General features: G+C 37.1%; 1 protein-coding gene across 1 annotated transcript in view; it reads right to left on the bottom strand.

Moving 5' to 3' along the window:
* Window positions 1-16,812, bottom strand: part of CNTNAP2 (contactin associated protein 2) — a 2,342,027-nt gene extending 2,325,215 nt beyond the window's left edge. Inside the window, exons 1-2 of the mRNA XM_042248972.2 lie at window positions 16,645-16,812; window positions 16,165-16,486 (exon numbers count right to left, since the gene is read on the bottom strand). Coding sequence (XP_042104906.1) covers window positions 16,165-16,261 — 97 coding nt within the window. The 5' untranslated portion in view covers window positions 16,262-16,486; window positions 16,645-16,812. The remainder of the gene's footprint in view (window positions 1-16,164; window positions 16,487-16,644) is intronic.
* Between the last annotated feature and the right edge of the window lie 5,348 nt (window positions 16,813-22,160).

The following is a 22,160-nucleotide window of genomic DNA, read 5'->3' as shown; positions in this document are numbered from 1 at the left end:
ATGAAACAAATGTCTGAGACAATCACACATAATTTTGCAATACCTACATAGTCTAATTATAAACACTGTATAATAAATATCAAATGCATTAAAAAATAACAAAATTACTAAAATGAATCTACCATCATGTGCCACTCACTACACACCTTGTCCTTCATCCTTATAGCAAGCCTTTCATGAAGGTACCCTTATTTCATCATTTTAAATATCAGGAATCTGAGGCTCAAATTTTAGATAGTTTGTCCATGGTCACTGAGGAACAGAACTAACAACCGAATCCAGCCTTTCTTACATGAAAGTCTGTGCTAATAAGCATTAACGGATACTTTTCCAAAATAATATGTAGTTTCTTTTTAAAAAATTCGCACTTTCACCTAATTAATGTCAACACGTTTGAACAGGTGTCCAGTAGAAAAATAATTTTCAGCAATGACTATAGAACATTATGTGACAGTGATCTTTATTTTAGGAGATTCTAGGATGAGATATCCTTTCACAGTAAAGGATATTATTTCACATATTTAAGGATATTATTTCACATATTTAAGGAATTCAGCTTTGACAATAGAGAAATCTTGCCACAGATAATAACAGGGTTATGAACGCTGACATGGAGACGACCCCTTGAATCTAAGATTCATGGGTGGTGAATAAATGAACAAATACATTCATAAATAAATTGCATACATACAAACATAAAACACTCACATAGATTATTCGGATTTTTGTTTACTTAAGTGAAGTTCACCTAGCCAAATCTACTGCTTCAGATTAAAACCAAAATAGATTTCAACTATTTTTCATTCATATAATCAGCTAAAAACTATTAAAAAAAGCAAAGCAAAACAGAAACAGATCAAGTTTTCCAAAAAATTTAGAAAATGGCATATATTTTTAAATGACAATGAAGAAACACCTTATCCCCACCCACCCTACACCCAAATCTATGCAGAATATTCTCTATGCAGTAAAAGTAATTTATGTAATAGTCTATGTGTAGTAATATATATGCTTCTTATTCCAGACACCCAACCTGGATGATAGCGTAGCTCATTCATAGAGTGCAAGATGTTCTCTTTCTTTAAAAAAATAAAAAAAGGTATAATTGACATGTAACACTGTATGAGTTTCATGTGTACAACAAAATGGTTAGATATTTGTAAATATTGTGGAATGCCTACCACAACAAATCTACTTAACCTTCATCACCAGAGTTACAATAGTTTTCCTTGGATGAGTACTTTTAAAATTTACCCTCTTAGCAACTTTCAAACATGTAATACAGTGCTGTTAACTAGGGTCACCATGTACATCACATCCCCATGATTTGTTTATTCTATAACTGGAAGTGTTTACCTTTCAATCTACCTCACCATTCTGCCTATGCTCTCAACTCCCCACCTCTGGCCACCACCAGTCTAGTTTCTGTAACCATGTGCTTGATTTATTAATATATTGATTTTTAGGTTTCACATATAAGTGAGATCATATGGTATTTCTCTTTCTCTGACTTATCACACTTGGCATAATATCCGTTAGGTCCTACACTGTGTGGCAAAAAGGCAAGATTTCAGTATTTTTATGGCTAAGTAATGTTCTACTATATATGTGATATATTAATATATCTTCTTTATCCACTCTCCTTTCAGTGAACACTGGTTGATTCCATATCTTGGCTATTATAAATAATAGTGCAGGGCATATGTCTTTTCAAGTTAGTCTTTTCATTTTCTTTAGGTAAATATCCAGAACTAAAATTTCTAAATCATAGAGTAATTCAATGTTTAATTATTTGAAGAACGCCCCTAACGTCTTCCATAGTAAATGCACAGATTTCCTCTCCTACCAACAGTGCACAAAGGTTCTCTTTTCTTTGCTTCCTCACCCACAGGTTAGTCCTTATATTTTTGATAACTCATCCTCACATCCCCTAATATGTGAAGGGATAGCTTCATTGTCCTCTTGATTTGCAGTTCCCTGATGATTACTGTTGCTGAGCATCTTTTCATGTGCTTTCCAGCTCTCTGTTTTCTTCAGGAAAATATTCACATCCTCTGTCCAGTCTTAATTAGATGATTTGGTTTTTTTTTGCTCTTGAGCTGCATAAGTTCTTTATATATTTGGATATTAACCCCTTACTGAAAACAGTAGCCCCCACTAATCTGCAGGGAATACATTCTAAGATTTCAGGTGGATGCCTCAAACCATAGATAGTACCAACCCTATACATACTATGTTTTTTCCCTATATATATGTAATATAGGGAAGCTTTAATTTATAAATCAGGCATAGTAAGAGATTCACAGTAACTAATAATCGACAATTATAACAATATACTGTAACAGAAGGCCCGTAACTTTTGCAATTTGAGGTCCAGCACAAAAACAAGCGTGTATTTCTTTTTCCTTCTGTACAAGTCTGTACGTATAGATGACTTGTTCTTACTGTAAGTCTTAGCAACCTCAGTAAGTTGAACACAAGCACTTCCACAATCAGTGCTGCAAACCAAATCCGGGACGGTCAATCTGATAGCGAGGTTGGCTACTAAGTATTTAAGGGGCAGGAGGGACAATGGAATGAGTCATGTCCTGGGTGGGACAGAGCCGGAAGGCATGGAAGATTATCAAGCTACTCAGAATGGTGCACTATTTTAAACTTCCCACTTGCTTATTTTGGAATTTTCCATTTAATATTTTCAGACTGCAGCTGACCTCAGTTAAGTGAAACCTTGGAAAGAGAACCCGCAGATAAAGAGGAAATACTGCATAGGATTTTCAAATATTTTCTTCCATTCTGAAAGCTGCCTTTTCACTTTGTTGATGGGCTCCTTGGCTATTTAATCTTTTTAGGCTGATGTCATCCTACTTTCTTACTTTGCTTTTGGTGTCAGATCTAAAAATTCATCACCAAGACCAAAGTCAAGGAGCTTATCACTTACACTTTCTTCCAGGATTTTTATAGAGTCAGGTGGCACATTCAAGTCTTTAACTCATTTGGAGCTGATTTTTCTGTATGGTGTTAACATAGTGGCCCAGTTTCACTCTTCTGCATATGGCTGTCCAGTTTTCCAAACACCATTTATTGACGAGACTATAATTTCCCCACTTATATTCTTGGTTGTCATAAGTTAATTGACTTGGCTGATAGTCAAGTTCATTCATAGATTGTAAGGTTTCTTAATGCTTATTTTTAACAACACTGGTAAAACATTATTCTCTTACTAAAGCTAATACATGCATATTCTCCATATTTTATCCAGCAAAAATGTATTTTCCCTCTATTTGTTGATAAACTATCAGGCACTGTTATTTACTCTTGCAAAACTTTATTTTTTTCTCATCTGTTTTACAAAAGACTTATTCCAAAGTCATGAGCTACATCCCAATGAGAGGGAGGTCCAAACTTGGCCAATGTTGTGACTGCAAAGTTACTCTCTTCTGCTTGGAACACTTATCCTCTTCTTTTCCCTTATGTAGTTCCTTCTCATTCTTCAGGTTCCAACTATAAAGTTGTAACAGAGAGGATCTGGTTAATCTCTCACTGATGAACTTGCCTCTGGAGTGACTGAGAAATTTTAATTGAAATTCTAACATGCCTAGTAAATAAAAGAGTTTTTTAAGGTAACTTTCTAAGGTTGAATATTACAAAAAAGGATAGTGAAAATAATTTTGAAATGAAAGTTAAAGAAACAAATAACATCTGTGACTTACAGAAGCATGGTGCGGGAGGAGACTCTCAAGAGTCCCTGGGACAGCACAGAGATCAAACTAGTTCATCCTAAATGAAATCAACCCTGAATAGTCACTGGAAGGACTAATGCTGAAAGTGAAGCTCCAATACTTTGGCCACCTGATGCAAACAGCCAGTTCACTGGAAAAGACCCTGATGCTGGGAAAGAGTGAAGGCAGGAGGAGGAGGTGGCAGCAAAGGATGAGATGGGTGGATGGCATCACTGACTCAAATGGTATTATATTATTATTAATCTTTCCCACTACGATTAGCATGTTCAGCTTATGAACATTCAGTTTATAAACTGAATGTGTTACATGGAAGATTATTAAGAGTATAACAAATAAAATAATGAGAAATAATTTTAGGTCCAAACCTAGGTCGCTAATTTTCCAAAACAAGCTAATCTTCATGCATGCTTCTGAGTAGTTATTTTTTAATTATTCCTCAGGAAACATTGTCATAGGCCACTTCAGCAGGCCAGTAATTCGGCTGCTAGCACGATTTGTCTTTGGCTCCGCCATTAGTACATTTGTCATTTGAAAGTTCAATACATAGAAACAAACACAGTATGAGATGCTCTAAATACTATAATTATAGACATATAAAATGAACACACAGATCTGAAAGCCTCTTACAAAATGCTCCATTGATGTCAATTTAATAGAAGAACATGTCATTTTTATCTACAATATTTGAAATCTCTTTTAAATTTGTATATATTACTCTAATTTTTTCACATATAAAAATGTACAGTAATGATACATTTTAATAATGATATACTTTCTGTAAAACTGAAATGCTTCAGATCACTGTATACAATAATTATGTAACATTAAAGCATGTTTCCATGATATGAAGACTACTTGAATTGCAGTAATATTTTCCTAATATACTTTGGGCAAAGAATAGACAATAAACTCAAATTTAAGACTATGTTGCCTTTCAGTTTAAAAAAATAAAAGATGTAAATTAGGCTTTAAAATAACATTTAATACTCTTACATTTTGCTGTTATTGTTGTTCATACAGATGAGTCCATTTTAAGGCAGTATTTTATAAGACAAGAATTATTACTTACAGATAAACTTTATTATAACTAATATTATATTAAAATTAAACTACTGATTACATTGCATTTAGCTATAGAAATATCAGTAGAACTGATAAAAGAAATCTTTACATGTCATTACAATGTAGCTATTTGCATAATTTATATATAGAAATCAACTATCAATTCAATCAGATTATATTTATGTTTATATACCCAGAAATGTTACAGGTCATTTGAGGGTTATAAGTAAATATAAATCAAAATGTTTTCTCTTCAGTTCAGTTCAATTCAGTCGCTCAGTTGTGTCCGACTCTTTGCGACCCCAGGAATCGCAGCACGCCAGGCCTCCCTGTCCATCACCATCTCCCGGAGTTCACTCAGACTCACATCCATTGAGTCAGTGATGCCATCCAACCATCTCATCGTCTGTCGTCCCCTTCTCCTCCTGTCCCCAATCCCTCCCCGCATCAGAGGTTTTTCCAATGAGTCAACTCTTCGCATGAGGTGGCCAAATAGCTATATTAATCTTTGATATGTTAATTAGCCATCTACAAAATAGTGACTTAAAATTTAATCAGACTTCATGATATCTGTCTTCAAATACTTTACAGCAATAGACTATAGACTAGATACTAAGCTATTATTACCTTAAAGCCCAGCTAGAACTAATGGCATGAATTTATGAAAATGTAGATTACATATTAGTATATGGGATAACTTCATAAAAGCAAAACTGTATAAATGTGAAGTCTGTGAGTTTTTAATTTTTTGAGCACCTGGAGAAGGCAATGGCAAGCCACTCCACTACTCCTGCCTGGAAAATCACATGGATGGAGGAGCTGGTAGGCTGGAGTCCATGGGGTCACGAAGAGTCAGACACAACTGAGCAACTACACTTTCACTTTTCACTTCCGTGTACTGGAGAAGGAAATGGCAACCCACTCCAGCGTTCTTGCCTGGAGAATCCCAGGGACGGCGGAGCCTGGTGGGCTGCCGTCTATGGGGTCGCACAGAGTCGGACATGACTGAAGCAACTTAGCAGCAGCAGCAGCATGCTTTGAGTATTCCAAAATAAAGGTAACTGTCTAATTTTACATGATAATTCAATGCAACTAGTACATATATGGTAAAGGATATATAATGAAGTCTAGCTCTTTTGATACAATGGCACACTTATATGTATTAAGCTAAGAACAAAACGTTGGGTGTGCCCAAGCAGACCAGAGGTTAAACAGGAGTCACTTGTATTATCAGCAGGTAGTGCTGGAGAATCATTGTAAAGCTTACAAATTTTTAACCAGGTTTAGCTGGATGGCAGACTTTGAAAAGGCAAGGCTGGAGGATATTTTAAGGATGAGGTGCAGCAGGTACATAGTTTCAAATGTAGGGACAAGAAGAGTTAGTTCAAAATGTAAACACATAGAATACAAGTGATTATTTTTTGTATTCATCAAAGAATATTCTTGTTCTGTTAAAGATCAAAATGAAATTCACTGAACATCCCACAGCAACTTTGACAATATCAACTAATATGCTGGATAATATACACTAAATATATGCAATTATCAAGTTTCTCTGCAACTACTCTATCATTTACAAGATTTTTTGACAACTTAGGCACTCTCTTTAAAGTACCTGTTCAGTTCAGTTCAGTTCAGTCGCTCAGTCGTGTTCTGGAGTTCACTCAGACTCACGTCCATCGAGTCAGTGATGCCATCCAGCCATTTCATCCTCTGTCGTCCCCTTCTCCTCCTGCCTCCAATCCCTCCCAGCATCAGAGTCTTTTCCAATGAGTCAACTGTTTGCATGTTAGGCACAATAATTATTTTGTTGACATCTATCTTCAACTTACATGCAGATTACAGGTATTTCTTTGAAACAGCATGTTTTGAAAAGGGCATTCATGTTTGTCTTTTAATGAGTCTGACCAACCATACGGCTTAAGTGAAGTGTAGAGAATGTTATAAAATAGAGCCACGTAGCAAAAGGGTTTGAGATGTCGTAGAGCTGACACAGCTTGGTTTCTTTCTATCCCTTGAAATGACAGATTAATATTCATATATAAATAATGATAAACAAGTATCTGTGCTTATCACTGCATGACAAGTATCAGCAAATTGAATAGTTTCTCACTCTAACATTAGATAATTGAAGATAACTTGCATTATCTGTCACTGGTCTACCGCTTATAAGTGCAAATAGCAAAGGAACTGCTTATTATCCTCTTGATATTTTGCCTGCAATTAGACCAAATCACCACAGGGAGGTGATGTTACCTCCAATCTGCTCCAAAGTTCTGAGGTTTGGGCCATGTATTAGATTTTTCTAGTATCAGCCTATACAAAATGGGAAAAGGCATTTCAGAAGGAGGGAACAGAATGTAAGTATAAAAGAAATGTGATTAGAAGTAGCATGTTGTATTGAAGAAGTTGCAAGGATTGTAGTATGGCAAGGCTCTGGAGGGCAAATGTTGGGTTAGGGGAGCTTACATCAAAGGGACAGACAAGAACCAGAGAAGTAGAGCACATGACAAGATTTGCATTTGAGGAAAGTATTTCTGGCATATGTATCAATGATAACCTAGAGGAGAATGGTTAAGAGCAAGGAGACATACTAGGAGGTTGCTAAATTAATGCCTGGATGGAAATGCTGGAAATCTTAACTAGAACTGTGGTCACAGGGATGGACAACGAGAAATAGGTACGAGAGGTATTTAAGCATTAGAACTGACAAATATTTTTGAGACAAATAATTTCCCATAGCCATTAAAGATGAAGAAGTTTTCCTCTTGACAAAACTCTCAAAGAAAGTTTTATGATTAATTATCATTTGAAATTCATCCTCAAAACACTGATTATAGATGACAGAGGTATCAACTTTTAACCTTTGGTAATGTCAATAATATTTGCAGTTCTGGATACAGACTGCAAAATTTCCTGAAGACCAGTTTTAAATAGCTTTTCTTCCTATCTGACAAAACATTTTAACAAATATTTTCCGTACCTTTAAATAAATAGTTTCACAAGATAGAATTCCATTGTAAAATCAGTCTATTATGAAGAGGTTTAAAATATAAATAACAGTTTCCATTATTATCATTCAATGGTATCACTGACATAGAAACATTATGATGACAGGTATTTTTTTCCCTATATCTCTACATAAGCAGGTAATTAATCCTTAAAATACTGCCTAGATGCAAGTTGAAACTCAGTTAGAGAGAACTGGAAGTCAATGTGGTACCATCGTTAAGGAGCACAGACTGTGTGGACAGATCATACAAGTGGCCTGGAAAGCTACTTTAATTCTCTGCCTTCACTTTCTTATCAGCAAGTTGGAGCACTGTTGTATTAAATGAGTTAATACTTCCCTGGTGGCTCAGACAGTAAAGAATTCACTTGCAATGCAGGAGACCTGTGTTTGATCCCTGAGTTGGGAAGATCCCCTGGAGAAGAGCATGGCAACTCACTCTCTTATTCTTGGCTGGAGAATCCCCATGGACAGAGGTGCCTGGGGGGCTACAGTCCCTGGGATCTCAGACTCAGACATGACTGAGCGACTAAGCACAGCACAGTAATACATCTAGAGAGTACTGCTTGACCTGAAGTATGCAATCAACAAATATCAGTATTCATGTCAACTGGAAACAAGATTTAAAGCATAATAATCTCTATTGATGCCCAGAGCTCTGGAAAAGAACACTAACTGATTGGGGCTGAAAAAGGCATTGTTATGAGTTTTTAGAACTCAATCATGAAACACTTATTAGAGAAATGATATATACTTGTTGAACAAGCATTCCAGTTTTGACATCAATTGCACACAAACACATCAGTATATAAAGATTTGAAGGAGGCTATTTATATTTGTGGGGCTGCTCAGGTGGTGCTAGTGGTAAAGAATCTGCCTTCCAATGCAGGAGATAGTAGAACCAATGTAAATACCCAATTATGACACACTGGTATCTTTGACAGGATTATCTTTGTCAACTGACATAATAAAATGGTTATTCTTACTTCCATACTCCAGATAGTCAACAATACTAGAATCTGCTTTAAACAAGCCATGAGAAACCTACATGCCTATGTTAAGATACCTGAGTAAATCTCACATATACTACAGACATGCATGAGGTACCATGAAATTGTACTCTTAGAGATTTCATCACCACCATTACAACTTCTACTGGATAAAGCAGACATAAAAGCATTTTTTCCACGTGATAACACTGAATATTAATCATGTGATTTAAGTAATGAGTATAGTTTCTCATTAACAAAAGTCAGCTGAAAAACCTCCAGTGATGATAACCTACATAAGTAAAAAATAAAGTTTTATTTTATAGATCAAATCTGATGAGATTTTATGTGGTTGCCTGGTAGATTGTGTCCAGAAGGATTTGATTTTGTGGCCATATTCAGACTCACTGAGAAAAAAATGTCACAATAGGTTAGCAGCACTATCTTGATGAAGGCATCAAACTTATGTTTTATTGTGGCCATGACTGTGTAGGAACAAAAAAAAGTCTGGATCACATGTTCTTAGATCAGCTGACGTTAAAATCATTAAACTAGTAACATATTAATTTAATCATTTGAAAAACTGACATTCGATTTTCCAGATATATTTTTTCTTGAATCAAAAATTTTTCAAATATACCACATGTATTCTATAAATTTCAAGCTTAAATTTATTAGCAATTAAGTAATTTAATGACGAAATTATTCATGTGTAATTACCAAATTTTAAACACATGCTATCCCTAAAATATGCTAAAATTTTGCCACATTATATAATTAGTCTGATTTTTTTTCATGTAGTCCTTCTGTTCACATATTTTGCACAATATGTATATCATCTACTGAGTATATGATATGGAAGTAAACATTTGCTTTTATAAGGTTGATTAATAACTTGATTCACATTAAGTAAGAGATGACTGACTACCTAGTAAAATGAGTTGAGTAATGCATTTTAATCAATATACAATTTACCTTAGTTCACAATAACTGTTTGAGTCTGCATGATTTACAAGTAACGATAAACACCTTCCATTTTAAAAGAATATTCTTACATGTAAATGTATTATTTGGCAAAGTATGGTGCTATTTCACTCCAGAATTAGTTGTTTTGTTAATTCAATGCACAGGTATTTACTTTGCCTGTGCATTCCTTTTTAAACAATATCGTAATTGAATGACTTAGTTGACACTGTTATAGTGGCTAGGAGAAAATCAGGAGTCAAGGCAAAATTTGTCTTTTTATGTACTTTTTTCAACATGACATATAATGCATAGAAGTGAGCAAATCCTTACTGAATTTAATTAAACTTTCTATAACTTGCTTCCAATGTAGACGTACCACAAAAGACAGAGTCAGGGAGCCTGACTTTATGAAGGTTAACCTTGATTCACCATCTTCTATGATACAAACTGATTGGTAAGACTGTGCACCCAACAAGGGGTGAACTGGAAACAGGAAGAAGAACCTTATATATCTTTGGGGATCATTTTTCCTGGTACAAAATATTCTCAGGAACTAATTTTACCTCCTTCCTAAATATAAAAGCATTAAAGAATATATCACTATGTATGTTTACGAGAGTATTTCAAACAAACGTGAATCATAAGGAAAATGTTGACTACGGCCCTCGGGAGCTTGCCTGTATTTCTGCAGCATTTTTATAGTATACCAAAAATGTGATCTCTTCAGAAGCAAACTCAGAGCCAACGAATACATCTTTATTTCCAGATTTCCTACTATCAGGGGAGGTTTTAAAATCTGGAGTGCTATAAAAAATTCAGTTACTTCAAGCTGTTATTATGAATAGTCTACCCAAAAATGAACTAAGTAAGAGTTTAACAAGCTCTTTTTCGAAATTTACAATCAAGGAAATCAGTCAACTTTGTCTTTAAAGTCCAAATGTTTCTGTTTCTTTTGTAGAATAACTGATCCAAATCATCCAACTCTTCATGGCTGTGCAGTAGGAACACAAATAGGAAGTAACGACCAACTCAAGTCACGTCAAATTCACCGGACGCTTAAACGGACAGCATGAGATTGAATGTGGAGCTACTGAAGTCTATAACCAAGACGTGTGTTTTAAACGGTAATGTTAACCCCAGACAAACAAATGGTTTTCTTTTAAATGTCTCTCTAAAATAAATATCACTAACAGAACCACGCAGATATGAATGAAGGAATGAATAGAGGAGCTTGGAGATCACAGTTACAGTAAGTCAATTCTCCAACTCATCCTCCAGGAGGAAAAACAAGTCGTAAATCACCACTGGTTTTTAACCACGTTCATTCAGTTCAATATTAAATAAGCTTATTACTGGCAATTTTAATATGTTGGGGCTTGATAGGGGACAATAAACATCACTTCTTTCTCTCTTTGAGTTCTTGATTAAAAAAGAAGTCGCAGATGGAGAGCAAATATCACCCTTTACATAATTGCGGATAGGGAAGAAAAGTCCTTCACTATGTGGCAACCGTGGGATGCATTAACCTTAATTCTGAAATTAAACAGGCCTTCTGCCCATAGGAAGAGCTGAACATCATAAGACTCCTCATATTACCACAGAAATTACTGCAGAGGCATAGCCTACTCTTGCATGTCTTTTAGTAGAACCTACTATACCTTTTGCAGGAAGCCTGGAAGAAAGAAGGTGGAAGGGCTCAGCTAAACTAGGTTCTTCTCCCAAAGTCATCTATCAGATTAAGTCACTCCACCTAACCTGGAGTGGATGAGTGAACAGCAGAGATAGAGGCTAAGAAGGTTATAAGTGCAGTTTTTTCCACAAAGAAGAAAACATTAGGACAGAGAAAGGGGCAAGGGACACTTCCAAACACCAACAATCTCTTTAGTCGGTCAGAACTAAAACAGGCAAGTTCTAAAGATCCCAGGAGATGGGAAGATGCAGTTTTAACTGATCATTCTGTTGAGAAGTATTCTCTTGTATCAGTCTCATTTGAAAAGCTAAAGCCTATACAAAGATCACTTTATCATTATTCTTACATATTAACATGGAAAAACTAAACACATAATTTCTTCCATGAGCAAATAGGAGATGATTATAGAAATATATCTTAGTTTTCGACAACCTACTTATCTTATAACATGTATTTATCTAGAAACACTCAAACATTCAACTTCAGACACTGATTATAAATATAGCATTCCTTTTATTTCCTTAATGTAGACTTTGAGGCTTAAATTATTATGCACTCTATTGTTTAACTTAGCACACAGTGATAAATGATAAACTAAAACATTTCTCAAATCAGTGAGATATGGGAAACCTTTGAAATTACCCATTTGCTTCTTTATTGCATTAAAATCAATCACTACAGAGACAATATGCAGAAGTGGTTGTCTATGTGTTTAATATTTTTAAAATAATCACCCATGGGATTTGAAGTAAGAATCTCCCATTATTCTTCACCACATTTACAATAAATAAAATCTTTAAAAAAGAGAAGCAAGTCAAGGGGCAGTACATCAAATTCTTTTTATGTTTCAATCATGAAAAGGATACATCAAACAAGATGACTTACTAGTTCACTTTTAAAGACTTATTAAGATTTTCTCTGGAAGAATTTATAATTAAGGGAAGTGATTTAAAATCTCAAAGAAGTTATAGACCTTGAAATGTCCTGCCAATTAGAATAGAAAAAATATTAGAAATGCGATTTTAAAATATATATGATGTACATCTAACAACTTTGGTGTTATTTGTCTAAAGATGATGTGTTGTATGTTTATACTTGTTTAAAAGTTAATGGAAAAGTATACTGAATCTGTGGATTGCTTTTTTTACTCACTTTTTCCAATATCTATATTAAAAGAGAAAATTTAGAGAAAGATCCCAATTTCCTGAACAATGAAATCAGGATCATATATTTATCTCTAATGAGTGAATAATATTTTTCCTTTCATTAGTTTGGATTAAATAAATAATGTACGTCCTCTTATCAATCAATGAATTCTACTGACCTAAAGCACTTTTTAAATTAAATTCATTTAATTAAGACAAATTTGTTATTATGTTCAAGCTCAGTATAACTAATAGTATTTGCTTTCACGTTTACTTTTATATTTTACATTTAATTCAACTATTTAAACGATACCATTTTAAGGTTGGCATATGAACTAAAGAGAGAAAAAAGACAAATTTATTACTGTTTTAATATTGTTTATTTAGTTACTTGAAATAATTGCACATGAAAAGATCTATCTATAAATGTGCAAGAAACTTAACCCCCTTGAGAGACTTGTTAGAAAACATATAAATACACATATATTTTTTTAGATATAATAAATATATAATATCTATATTAAATAATATTGTATCTCTATACATATTATATCACACACATTATATAAAATGTATTTAAAGGATTTTAACATATGCATATATAAATATTTATATACATTGGTGCTTATATAAGTAAAAACATGTTTGCTACAAAGTATTTGATCAATTGAAACCACACTTTTCAAATACTCCAGTCAGTGAAGTTATAGTTTAATGGCTATATAAAATAATGCAAAGCAACTTTTATTAGAAAGCACTATTTCAGTCAAAATTTAGTATACTTTAAGAATAAACTAAATTCACTAAATGCTAGCTCAAGCTTCTCATTTAGAAGTGTACTGTCAGGGTCTTTCAAATGTGTTCAAATAAATGCAATTCCCTGAGTAAAATATTCATCTTAAACTTTACATCTGTGCCCTGTGCATACACATGTAGAAGAAGCAAGGCTCTCCGATTCCATTGGCTCAGCAGCAGCTCATTTCCACTATCTGCCAAAAAATTAAAATCCATTTCTACTTAATCCTAGAGATAAGCTTCTTTAAAGTTTATTTTAGTTTAGTTATAAAAAAGACAGTATTAACAGGAACAGCCTTTGTATATACAATTCAATAATAAGGAAGAAGAAATAAGCCCGAAGCCAATGTATATCTGAAACGATGTTGTTATGAAATTTTAAAATAGTAACCGTATCTTCCAAAAACATCCATCATATTAGAAAGTTATCTGGGAACCGTAAGTTTTAGCACAGTCATCATATTTTTTAAATGGGTACCAAATAAAAACATTACTCTTAGTTTTTCAGGCTACTTTTTGTCTTGTGATGACCTCTCCTGGTTGAGTTGTTCATTATCTTAGATTCGTGTAGTTAACCATTTTTTCTCTCCTTTGGGTGCTTTTAGTATTTCAAACTTCTTCAGAGCTGCATATATTATATAAACAAAACTTTTCATTAAGGGTAGAAGTATAGATTTAAAGTACTGAGTATGTGAGTCGTTCTAATCAGTAAAATTGAAATCATTCTTGTTGTTTAATTCATTTCTAGAATGGGGGCAACTCTGAGTTTGGTCCCACAATTTAGATTCAAACAAAAGGAAACATCATTTTATTTAAACCATTACACATTTTTTTCAAAAATGAGGAATAAGAGTTAAATAAATAAACCTGAATAATTGAACATAACTATTACCTATCTTAAAAGTAATGGTCTCTGTTCTTCCCTGTAGCTAAATTCTAAGTTATAAGAACTAAGAATGTATGTCAGAAATGACAACTTTTCGGTTCTTAAAAAATAGTAACCCAACGACTGCATGTAAGCCATTCTTGACATAAATTTTTCAGATGGATCCATTATAATTAAAGTATACAGAAAAATGAAGTACAGAACTCAGGAAAAAGTCTGGCTGTAAGGGCCTTCAGTCCGTGAACACAATAAATTTCATGTATAATGAGCTTATTTTCTGAGAAAAGTGGCAACTAGTTCTATGTAACCAGACCTTGACATGGAAACTGAAATTTCATCAGCATAGTTTTCTCAGAAGCTAGTTACATATTTATAGAAATATTAATACCAAGCATTAAAGCTGCAAAAGTTATACTGAAATCTATAAAACTGGCATTAAATATTAATAACATATCACATTTTTATGTCTAATCTATTTTGTGAAAAAACTGTAAAACTTTTTTTCCATGTTCATTACAAACTTAGATTACCATTTAGTGGCTTCTCTATCTTGAAATGAAAGGGAATCAAATTCTGTACTTGGGAAAATTTGTCAAAACAGTAATTCTGGATCATCATATGATATTATTACTTAGTAGGTTTTTTAGCACAACTTATAAAGTCAGTTTTCAATGTTTATTCTTATTAATATTTACACACTGGAATAAGAGCATTAGTATTAACATATGGATGAAGATATTTTAACGAATCCTAGGATCTGATAGAGATACCTCACATATGAATTCTGGAAAACACTAAACTTTTCTTCCTTCATGGAAAACACTTATTTTTCAAAATCTAAAATCTCCATGATGATTCTTTAACAAATCATTCATTTTCAGAAACAAGTATTTCTTATGAATATCATCCTAAGATTCCTACAGGCAATCTTTCTGGTGCTTAACTCTTTCTGAACCAAAGGAGCGCTCATGCATTTCCTCTCTAGACGCACAATCTGCACTTCTAAAGCAATGCAGAAGATGGGCTGGAATCTTCCACTGCTGTCTACTCTTTCTAACCTCACGAACAAATGAACAATCTTTTTCAGAAAAAGCTAGCTAAAACATACAGAGATAAACATACTGAAGAGCATCTTTTTTTTTTTCTTTTTTCAGAGAACCCTCAAGAAATCTGTTCACTACTGCATTAGAGATATTTTGCATTGCCTGTCCCAAGTTCCAGACTGCGTTGCACTCCACTGCCAGGAAATTAAAGCGATTTCTGTTACAATACTAGATCACTGCGTTTCATTTTAATAAACAAGTACTAAACGGTCATTCTCGGGGTGGGGGTGACAAGCATAAGTCCATAGGTGCCCAATCTGCTCAAAATAAGCTCCTTTCCCACTCCCAAAGCCGTGCTCATTTAAAGTTAAAACCATAAATAAACTTATTTTTGCCACGGTTTCACTTTTCATCTTCCCTGACCTACCTAAGTCCAAGGCAATGAACTCCGTCTACACAAACACAACGAAGTGGAGAGAGAACTCCTAAGGAGCCGTCACCGACACTGTATCACTCTAACCAAGCGGCCGCCAACCCATCTCCATGACCACAAACAACTTTCTAGAAACATCACCAGCATCAACCACCCTCTCTCTCTCTGCAGCCCGGAGCGTGGGGTTTGGAGTTTCCCCCTGCTGCAGCGGCCGCCAAGTGCGTGACAACCTAACCACACACACACACACACACACACACACACACACACACAAACACACACACTCATCAGCCGGGCGAGACCCGCGAAGGCACCTCCTCGGAGTTGGTACCCGGGGCGGGTGGAACATCAATGCGGCACTGAAACTGCTCCAACGCAGAGCGAGGCGGCGGAAGGGCTACTTACGGGACGTGGCGGGAGCCGTCCAGGCTCTGCAGAAGATGCCGCCGAGCAGCCCGAGCCACAGCGCTGCCCCGCAGCGGGCTCCCCGAGCCCCGGGCATCCTTCGCCTCCCGGCTCGCGGTACTCCAAAGGCTCGCTGCAGAGAGACGCCGTCCGTCCGTCAGTCTCTCGGAGGGCGATGGGCAGTCCTCGGGCACCACGGAAAAAGCCAAGACCCTCCTGCGTCCTCCTTCTTCTGCGCTCACCCGCTCCGGGCTCCAGTCCGGAGCAGCAGGGCGATCGCAGCCTGCCTTTTCCCTCCGCGCGTGTTGTCTCGCCTCTTGCTCTGCGAACCAATGTCAGGGGGAAAGAATTCAAACCGAGAAGGAAAAAAAAAAAAAAAGGAGGCGGGGGGGGGAGCGGGAGGCGGGGGGAGGAACAGAGGAGGGGACTCTTACCCCGCCCTCTCCTTCTCAGGAAAAAAAAAAAAAAAAGAAAAATCACCAGGGGACGAGGCGGAAAATCAGGAGAACGGGGGATGCCGGAGATGCGGAGAGCGCGCGCGCGGGGACGGCTCGGTGCTAATGCTGCCGCTGCGGGCGAGCGCTCCCCGGCCGGCCGCTGGGCAGCGGGACTCGGAGGGCTCCCCGGCAGCTCACATGGAGGGACTGTGTTTGCGCGCACGGAGCACGCAGCCCCGCGGCCACGGGCGGGCGCACGCACGGCCTCAGCGCGGCGCGGCGCGGGGCAGCATCTCCCCGCGGCCGGAGGGCTGGAGACGCCGCCGCCGCCGCCGGCAGCGCCAGGGAAGCGGGGCGCGGGCGGGGCGGGGGGCGGCGGCGGGGCGGGGGGCAAGCCCTCGCCTCTCTCTCGCCGCGGCTCCGGGCCCCTCCCCGGCTCCTCCTTCGCCGCCGCCTCCTTACCGTACCCCTCGGGCCGTCACAGCCCTTCTGCCCTGCCCTCGCCTCGCGGGGAAACAGCCGCGAGAAGGAGCCCACGGGCCCGGGCCCATCGGCTGGGGCTGGGGCGAGGAGGGGGGCGCGCGCCTCTCCCCAACCCGGGGCTGGAGGCGGGGCCGAAGTTGGGAATTCGCGGGGTGATCGCGGAACCCGGCTCCAACCCTGGCGCCCCTCGCCTACCCCCCCCTACCCCCCAGCTGCAGGAAACGCCACCCCTGCGCTCGGGTGCCTTCTCTCTGCCGCCTCTCCTCCCCTTCAGACAAGAGATGGTACAGGCTCCGGGAGCTCCGTCCCCCCTTGGGAACCAGAATCAGGCGTCCGACAGGCAGGTCTTCCGAGTGGTCCTAACACCAAGGGACGGAGCCGAGCATCCCGACAGGAGCAGCGCGGACTGCAGACGCTGCTAATGCAGATGTTTTCAATATGTAATTAATTCCTCCTGGTACATATGCACGCGTACACCCAACCCACGCTGCGGCCAGGAGAACTCCATCCGGGCGAACGCGCACACGAACAGACCCAAACACAAAACTGAAACAAGCGGGCGTAAGGATAACTACTTGAGGGTGTCGGATGCGTTGCAAGTACTGAGAATTGCGAATATCTGGGGAGACCCAGATTTTCTTCTCACACTCATATCATTTCAGTAATAAATTTCAGGCTCTTCTCCCCAGCTCACACCTCTCCACACCCCATCCTCCCTACAGTTTCCTTCCAGCCAGTCTACAAATAGTACTGGGATGCTTATGTCTCTGCAGAACCAATCCTTGCACTGACTTTACTGACACTGTTAAGAATTATTGGTCATCTAACTATCTAACGATGTTTAGGGAGGAAAAAAAGAGGAGGAACCATGTCTTTGGGTGTTATGCAATGAATAAGCATTCGCCTTTCAAGATAAATAAACATTTTATGGAGACTTGGCTACTCTGAGTTGAATATTATGGTTAGGTCTCAGAAAGGTCCACTGTAAACAGGACAGTGTGTTTGCTGCATAATTAGTATGGTGGTAATGGGGCTGATTCAGCATTCTTTATTAGAGCTTTGTTTCTTATTGATTTAAAGGGATGCTTTTGTCCTAGTAAGAACTGCAGATTGGGTACAGTCTGGGAAATGAAGACACACAACAGATGACAAGCATGGGAAACTGTATCTTCATGCTATAAAACTCGCCTCCTATAAAGTGATACAGGAAAGGCATTCTTATGGACTATAAAATGCTCCTTTTCTGTTTTAATTTCCGCAGACTGTCAGACTTCAATGAACACTTGCAAAGATGCTGTAGTAGGGAACTGTTGTCAGTCATTTGTAAGAACCCAAAAAACCCCATCATACGAAAAAAAAAAAAAAAGACATGAGGGGGCTCAACTTTTCAGAAGTCAATTTTTAATCTATTTTTAGCAACAGCTAAATAGAATAGCTATGTCTGTTTTAGCTGTTGCCCTAAATGCCACCAGAGTCGTGTTCAAGTGTTTTAATAGAAGACTAGAAATGAAAACAATGGAAAATATTGCCATTTCAGTCTCTCAATGGATGCTATTCAGTAGGTATCTATCTCAAGCGGATTTGAACTGAATCGGTTTCTTAGGGTACTGAGCAAAAAGAGCTGGCTGTAGATTTCTACTTAATTGTTTTGTAATAGAAAATAACATACCTGGGGGTATTTTTATCTTCCAAAAAGGATTCTGACCATTTTGAAAGCATTTCTCTCAAGGAGTAAAAACAAACAAAACATAACATTTTTTAATGACACACATGTAACCCTGCAACACCACTGTGCTATATGTTTCGTGTCAGAGGGAGCTAAGAATCTGCCTTCATTCATGCTCAATGAACTTCACCATGTTTGAAAGTTAACAATGTCACATTCTTTGTAATGCAACTACTTTTGTTTCAAATTTCTGTTAACATAATCTGGACATTGGGATTCATAATTATACTTAAATAAGACTTTAATAGTTTGAGGATCACACATTCTTTAGATTCTAATGCTACCTTCCCACATCAGTTCATCTTTTGCATTGTTAGGTATTAACATTAAGAAGCTTCTTATTGATTTCAATTAAAACTATTAATGAGAAGGTAGGAACTACTAAGCCTGTTTGGCCTGGTCAGCCTTCAAGAACCTGTAAAATTGACAAGCCAAACAGTAGATTCAGGATAGTTCCACCAGAAGGCAATTAGATATGGTAAACATAGACTATCTCATGTGTATTGCATTATCTTTGCAAATAAAGACAGTATATAATCAAATAAAATGTTTCTTCCATTTGATATAAGGTCAATCAAAGTTTGAGAAGAGTAAATAGGCTGAACTATCAGAAAGAAAAAACAAAAACATGCTGAGGAAAATAGATGGTCAAGCGGCATTATTTTGGAAGTAAAGTAACAGAGAGTATGAAATGATAGATGATCCCTGGTTCCCATCACCCAAGTCCTCTTCTCTTCTTCTACAGAAATTATTGAGCTCATTTTATATTAACATGACCCCATAATTTGAACAAGTTATTGCTTCACAAGCAATATATTTATTATTCATTTATATCTTAATATTTGTTGAGTTTTTACTATTGTGGGCATTGTGTTAGATACTGTGACTGTACCTCTGAGTGAGCAGATAACACTTTGTCCTCAAAGTTGGTAACTGTAATCCATGGGATTGCAAAGAGTCAGGCACGGCTGAGTATACACGCATGCACCTGAAGGGACTATTGAATGAAACAATGAAAATATTCAGGACTTTTCAATAAGTAGAGAAACAATTGGCATATTTCTGGGTGTGGCCTTTGGAGTGTAATTTCCCAGAAATCAAGTTGTACAACTGTGCCCAGAAATCAGTCAATTCCCCCAGAAAAATGTGTCTCACTTGCCACTCTGATGGTATACTCCAAGAATTGAGTACCTGGATGTATAGGCTTTGTCTGGGATGCATTTTCTAGTAAGGATGAACAGAATGAGGTCAAGTCTTATAGGAAAGCCTCTGCTGTACAGAAAATCACCTGGAGTCTGGGCCTTTGGCAATGCTAATTGGCCTTAGGCACAGTGAGATACTTCCCATCATAATCAAATATTAATTGCAAGAAAGCCTGTTTGAGGAAAATAGCATAAACTAAAAGTAGCTTTCAAATTTCCAGTCTATTTTAAAGGTCTCAGAGAAATGTGTGACAGCTAGTGTTATTTAGATTACGCTTTCTGAAGATATTGGTTTAGTAAACAATTCATGGTTAATGATTTATTCTTTTAATATTAATGGAAAGTTGTGAAAAGGTGGTCTTAATGTATGTGTAAAACATTTTTGCAATCAATGATCAGGGTTAGGAAACTGAGAGGAAGATTGCTAAACCAATAAGTAATATTTAGAATATAAGATCTGATCTTAATCTTTACTGCATTCTTCACTTTCTGGACATTAGCTTTCAATTGATTATGGTCTAATATGTATGAATCACATAACCTAGAATAAATATTCTTCCAGAATCGCAATTAAAAATTACCTTTTCCCCCATCCTGAACCCCCCTCCTTCCTCCCTCCCCATACCATCCCTCTGGGTCGTCTCAGTGCACCAGCCCCAAGCATCCAGTATCATGCATTGAACCTGGACTGACGACTCGTTTCATATATGATATTATACATGTTTCAATGCCATTCTCCCAAATCATCCCACCCTCTCCCTCTCCCACAGAGTCCAAAAGACTGTTCTATACATCTGTGTCTCTGTGGTGGATACATGTTGATATATGGCAAAACCAATAAAATATTGTAAAGTAATTAACCTCCAATTAAAATAAATTTATATTAAAAATTAATTAATTAAAAAATTACCCTTTCTATGGCATTTTAGTTCTTTAGCTCTGACAATTCCAACTCACAGTTTATGTAGTGGTTACTTTAAAAAAAAACCTCCCATTACTTGATGATCTCACAGTTTAAGGAAAATATAATTTCAAATGAGCATCCCCAGAAAAATGCTATATCTTTGAAAAGTAAAATGAAATATTTACTTTCAGACAGGAATTACTGAATATAGGACATGAAGAAAAATACATATGCTTTGAATATCAAACTGTATGGTCATTTCTTGTTAACATTATGGATTTAAAGAAGGAAGAAGAAGGCTGTTAGAATTGACATATGTTTTTATTGTCTAATCATTTATCTTTAAAGTGTTGTGATGTCAAAGCTAATCATGGTTATAGACAAGAAAGAGGAGGATCAAGGAAAAAAAGTAAGCAAAAGAGAGAGAAGAGTTAGCCCACATCTATGGCTTCCTAGTGCTAAACACCCATGCCTGTCTGTGCCCAGTCGCTCAGTCATGTCTGACTCTTTGTGACCCCATGGACAGTAGCCCTCTAGGCTCCTCTGCCCATGAGGATTCTCCAGGCAAGAATACTGGAGTGAGTTGCCACTTCCTTTTCCAGGGGATCTTCCCAATGCAGGGATCAAACCCAGGTCTCCCGCATTGCAGGCAGATTCTTTACTGCTGAGCTATGAGGGAAGCAAAAAGCACAACTTGCCAAAACACCTATAAAAGTACCTGATTACTCAAAGGAATGACGGCTAAACTATAATTATTTAGCACTGAGTGTGATTTTTAGGTTTCTGTAGATTCAAAAACTTTTTAAGCAAGTTCAATATTTGTAATGTCTCAGTTTGATTTTAAAATTAGAGTTTTATTTACATGAAAGATTAAAACTAGCTAAAAAAAAATAGGTTACCAAAAAATACCTCAAGAAACAAAAGTTATATTCAAGCCACAATAACATTAAAAAAACTACCACATCCAAAACACAATAGTATTAAGTGAATTACTTTTGAGTAATTTCACACAGAAAGGAGAGTCAGGTGATCCTCCAGGAATCCATTTATAGGATGGTTGTTGAATCTGGTCTCTGGGTCTTTGTTTCAGCTCTGCAACCCTCTTTGACATACTCACAAAATACATGCTTTATTTCCTCATTTATTAGATCAGATTTGTATTTATACCAATTGAATTATTCTGAGAATTATAAATAATTTATATAATATCCCTGGTTCATATAGAGTGCTTTTATGATTATCAA

Source organism: Ovis aries, chromosome 4 (genome assembly GCF_016772045.2).
Source record: "Ovis aries strain OAR_USU_Benz2616 breed Rambouillet chromosome 4, ARS-UI_Ramb_v3.0, whole genome shotgun sequence".
Classification (NCBI taxonomy): Eukaryota; Metazoa; Chordata; class Mammalia; order Artiodactyla; family Bovidae; genus Ovis; species Ovis aries.
Note: the sequence above shows the minus strand (reverse complement) of the source record. Positions and strands in the feature narration are given on the sequence as shown.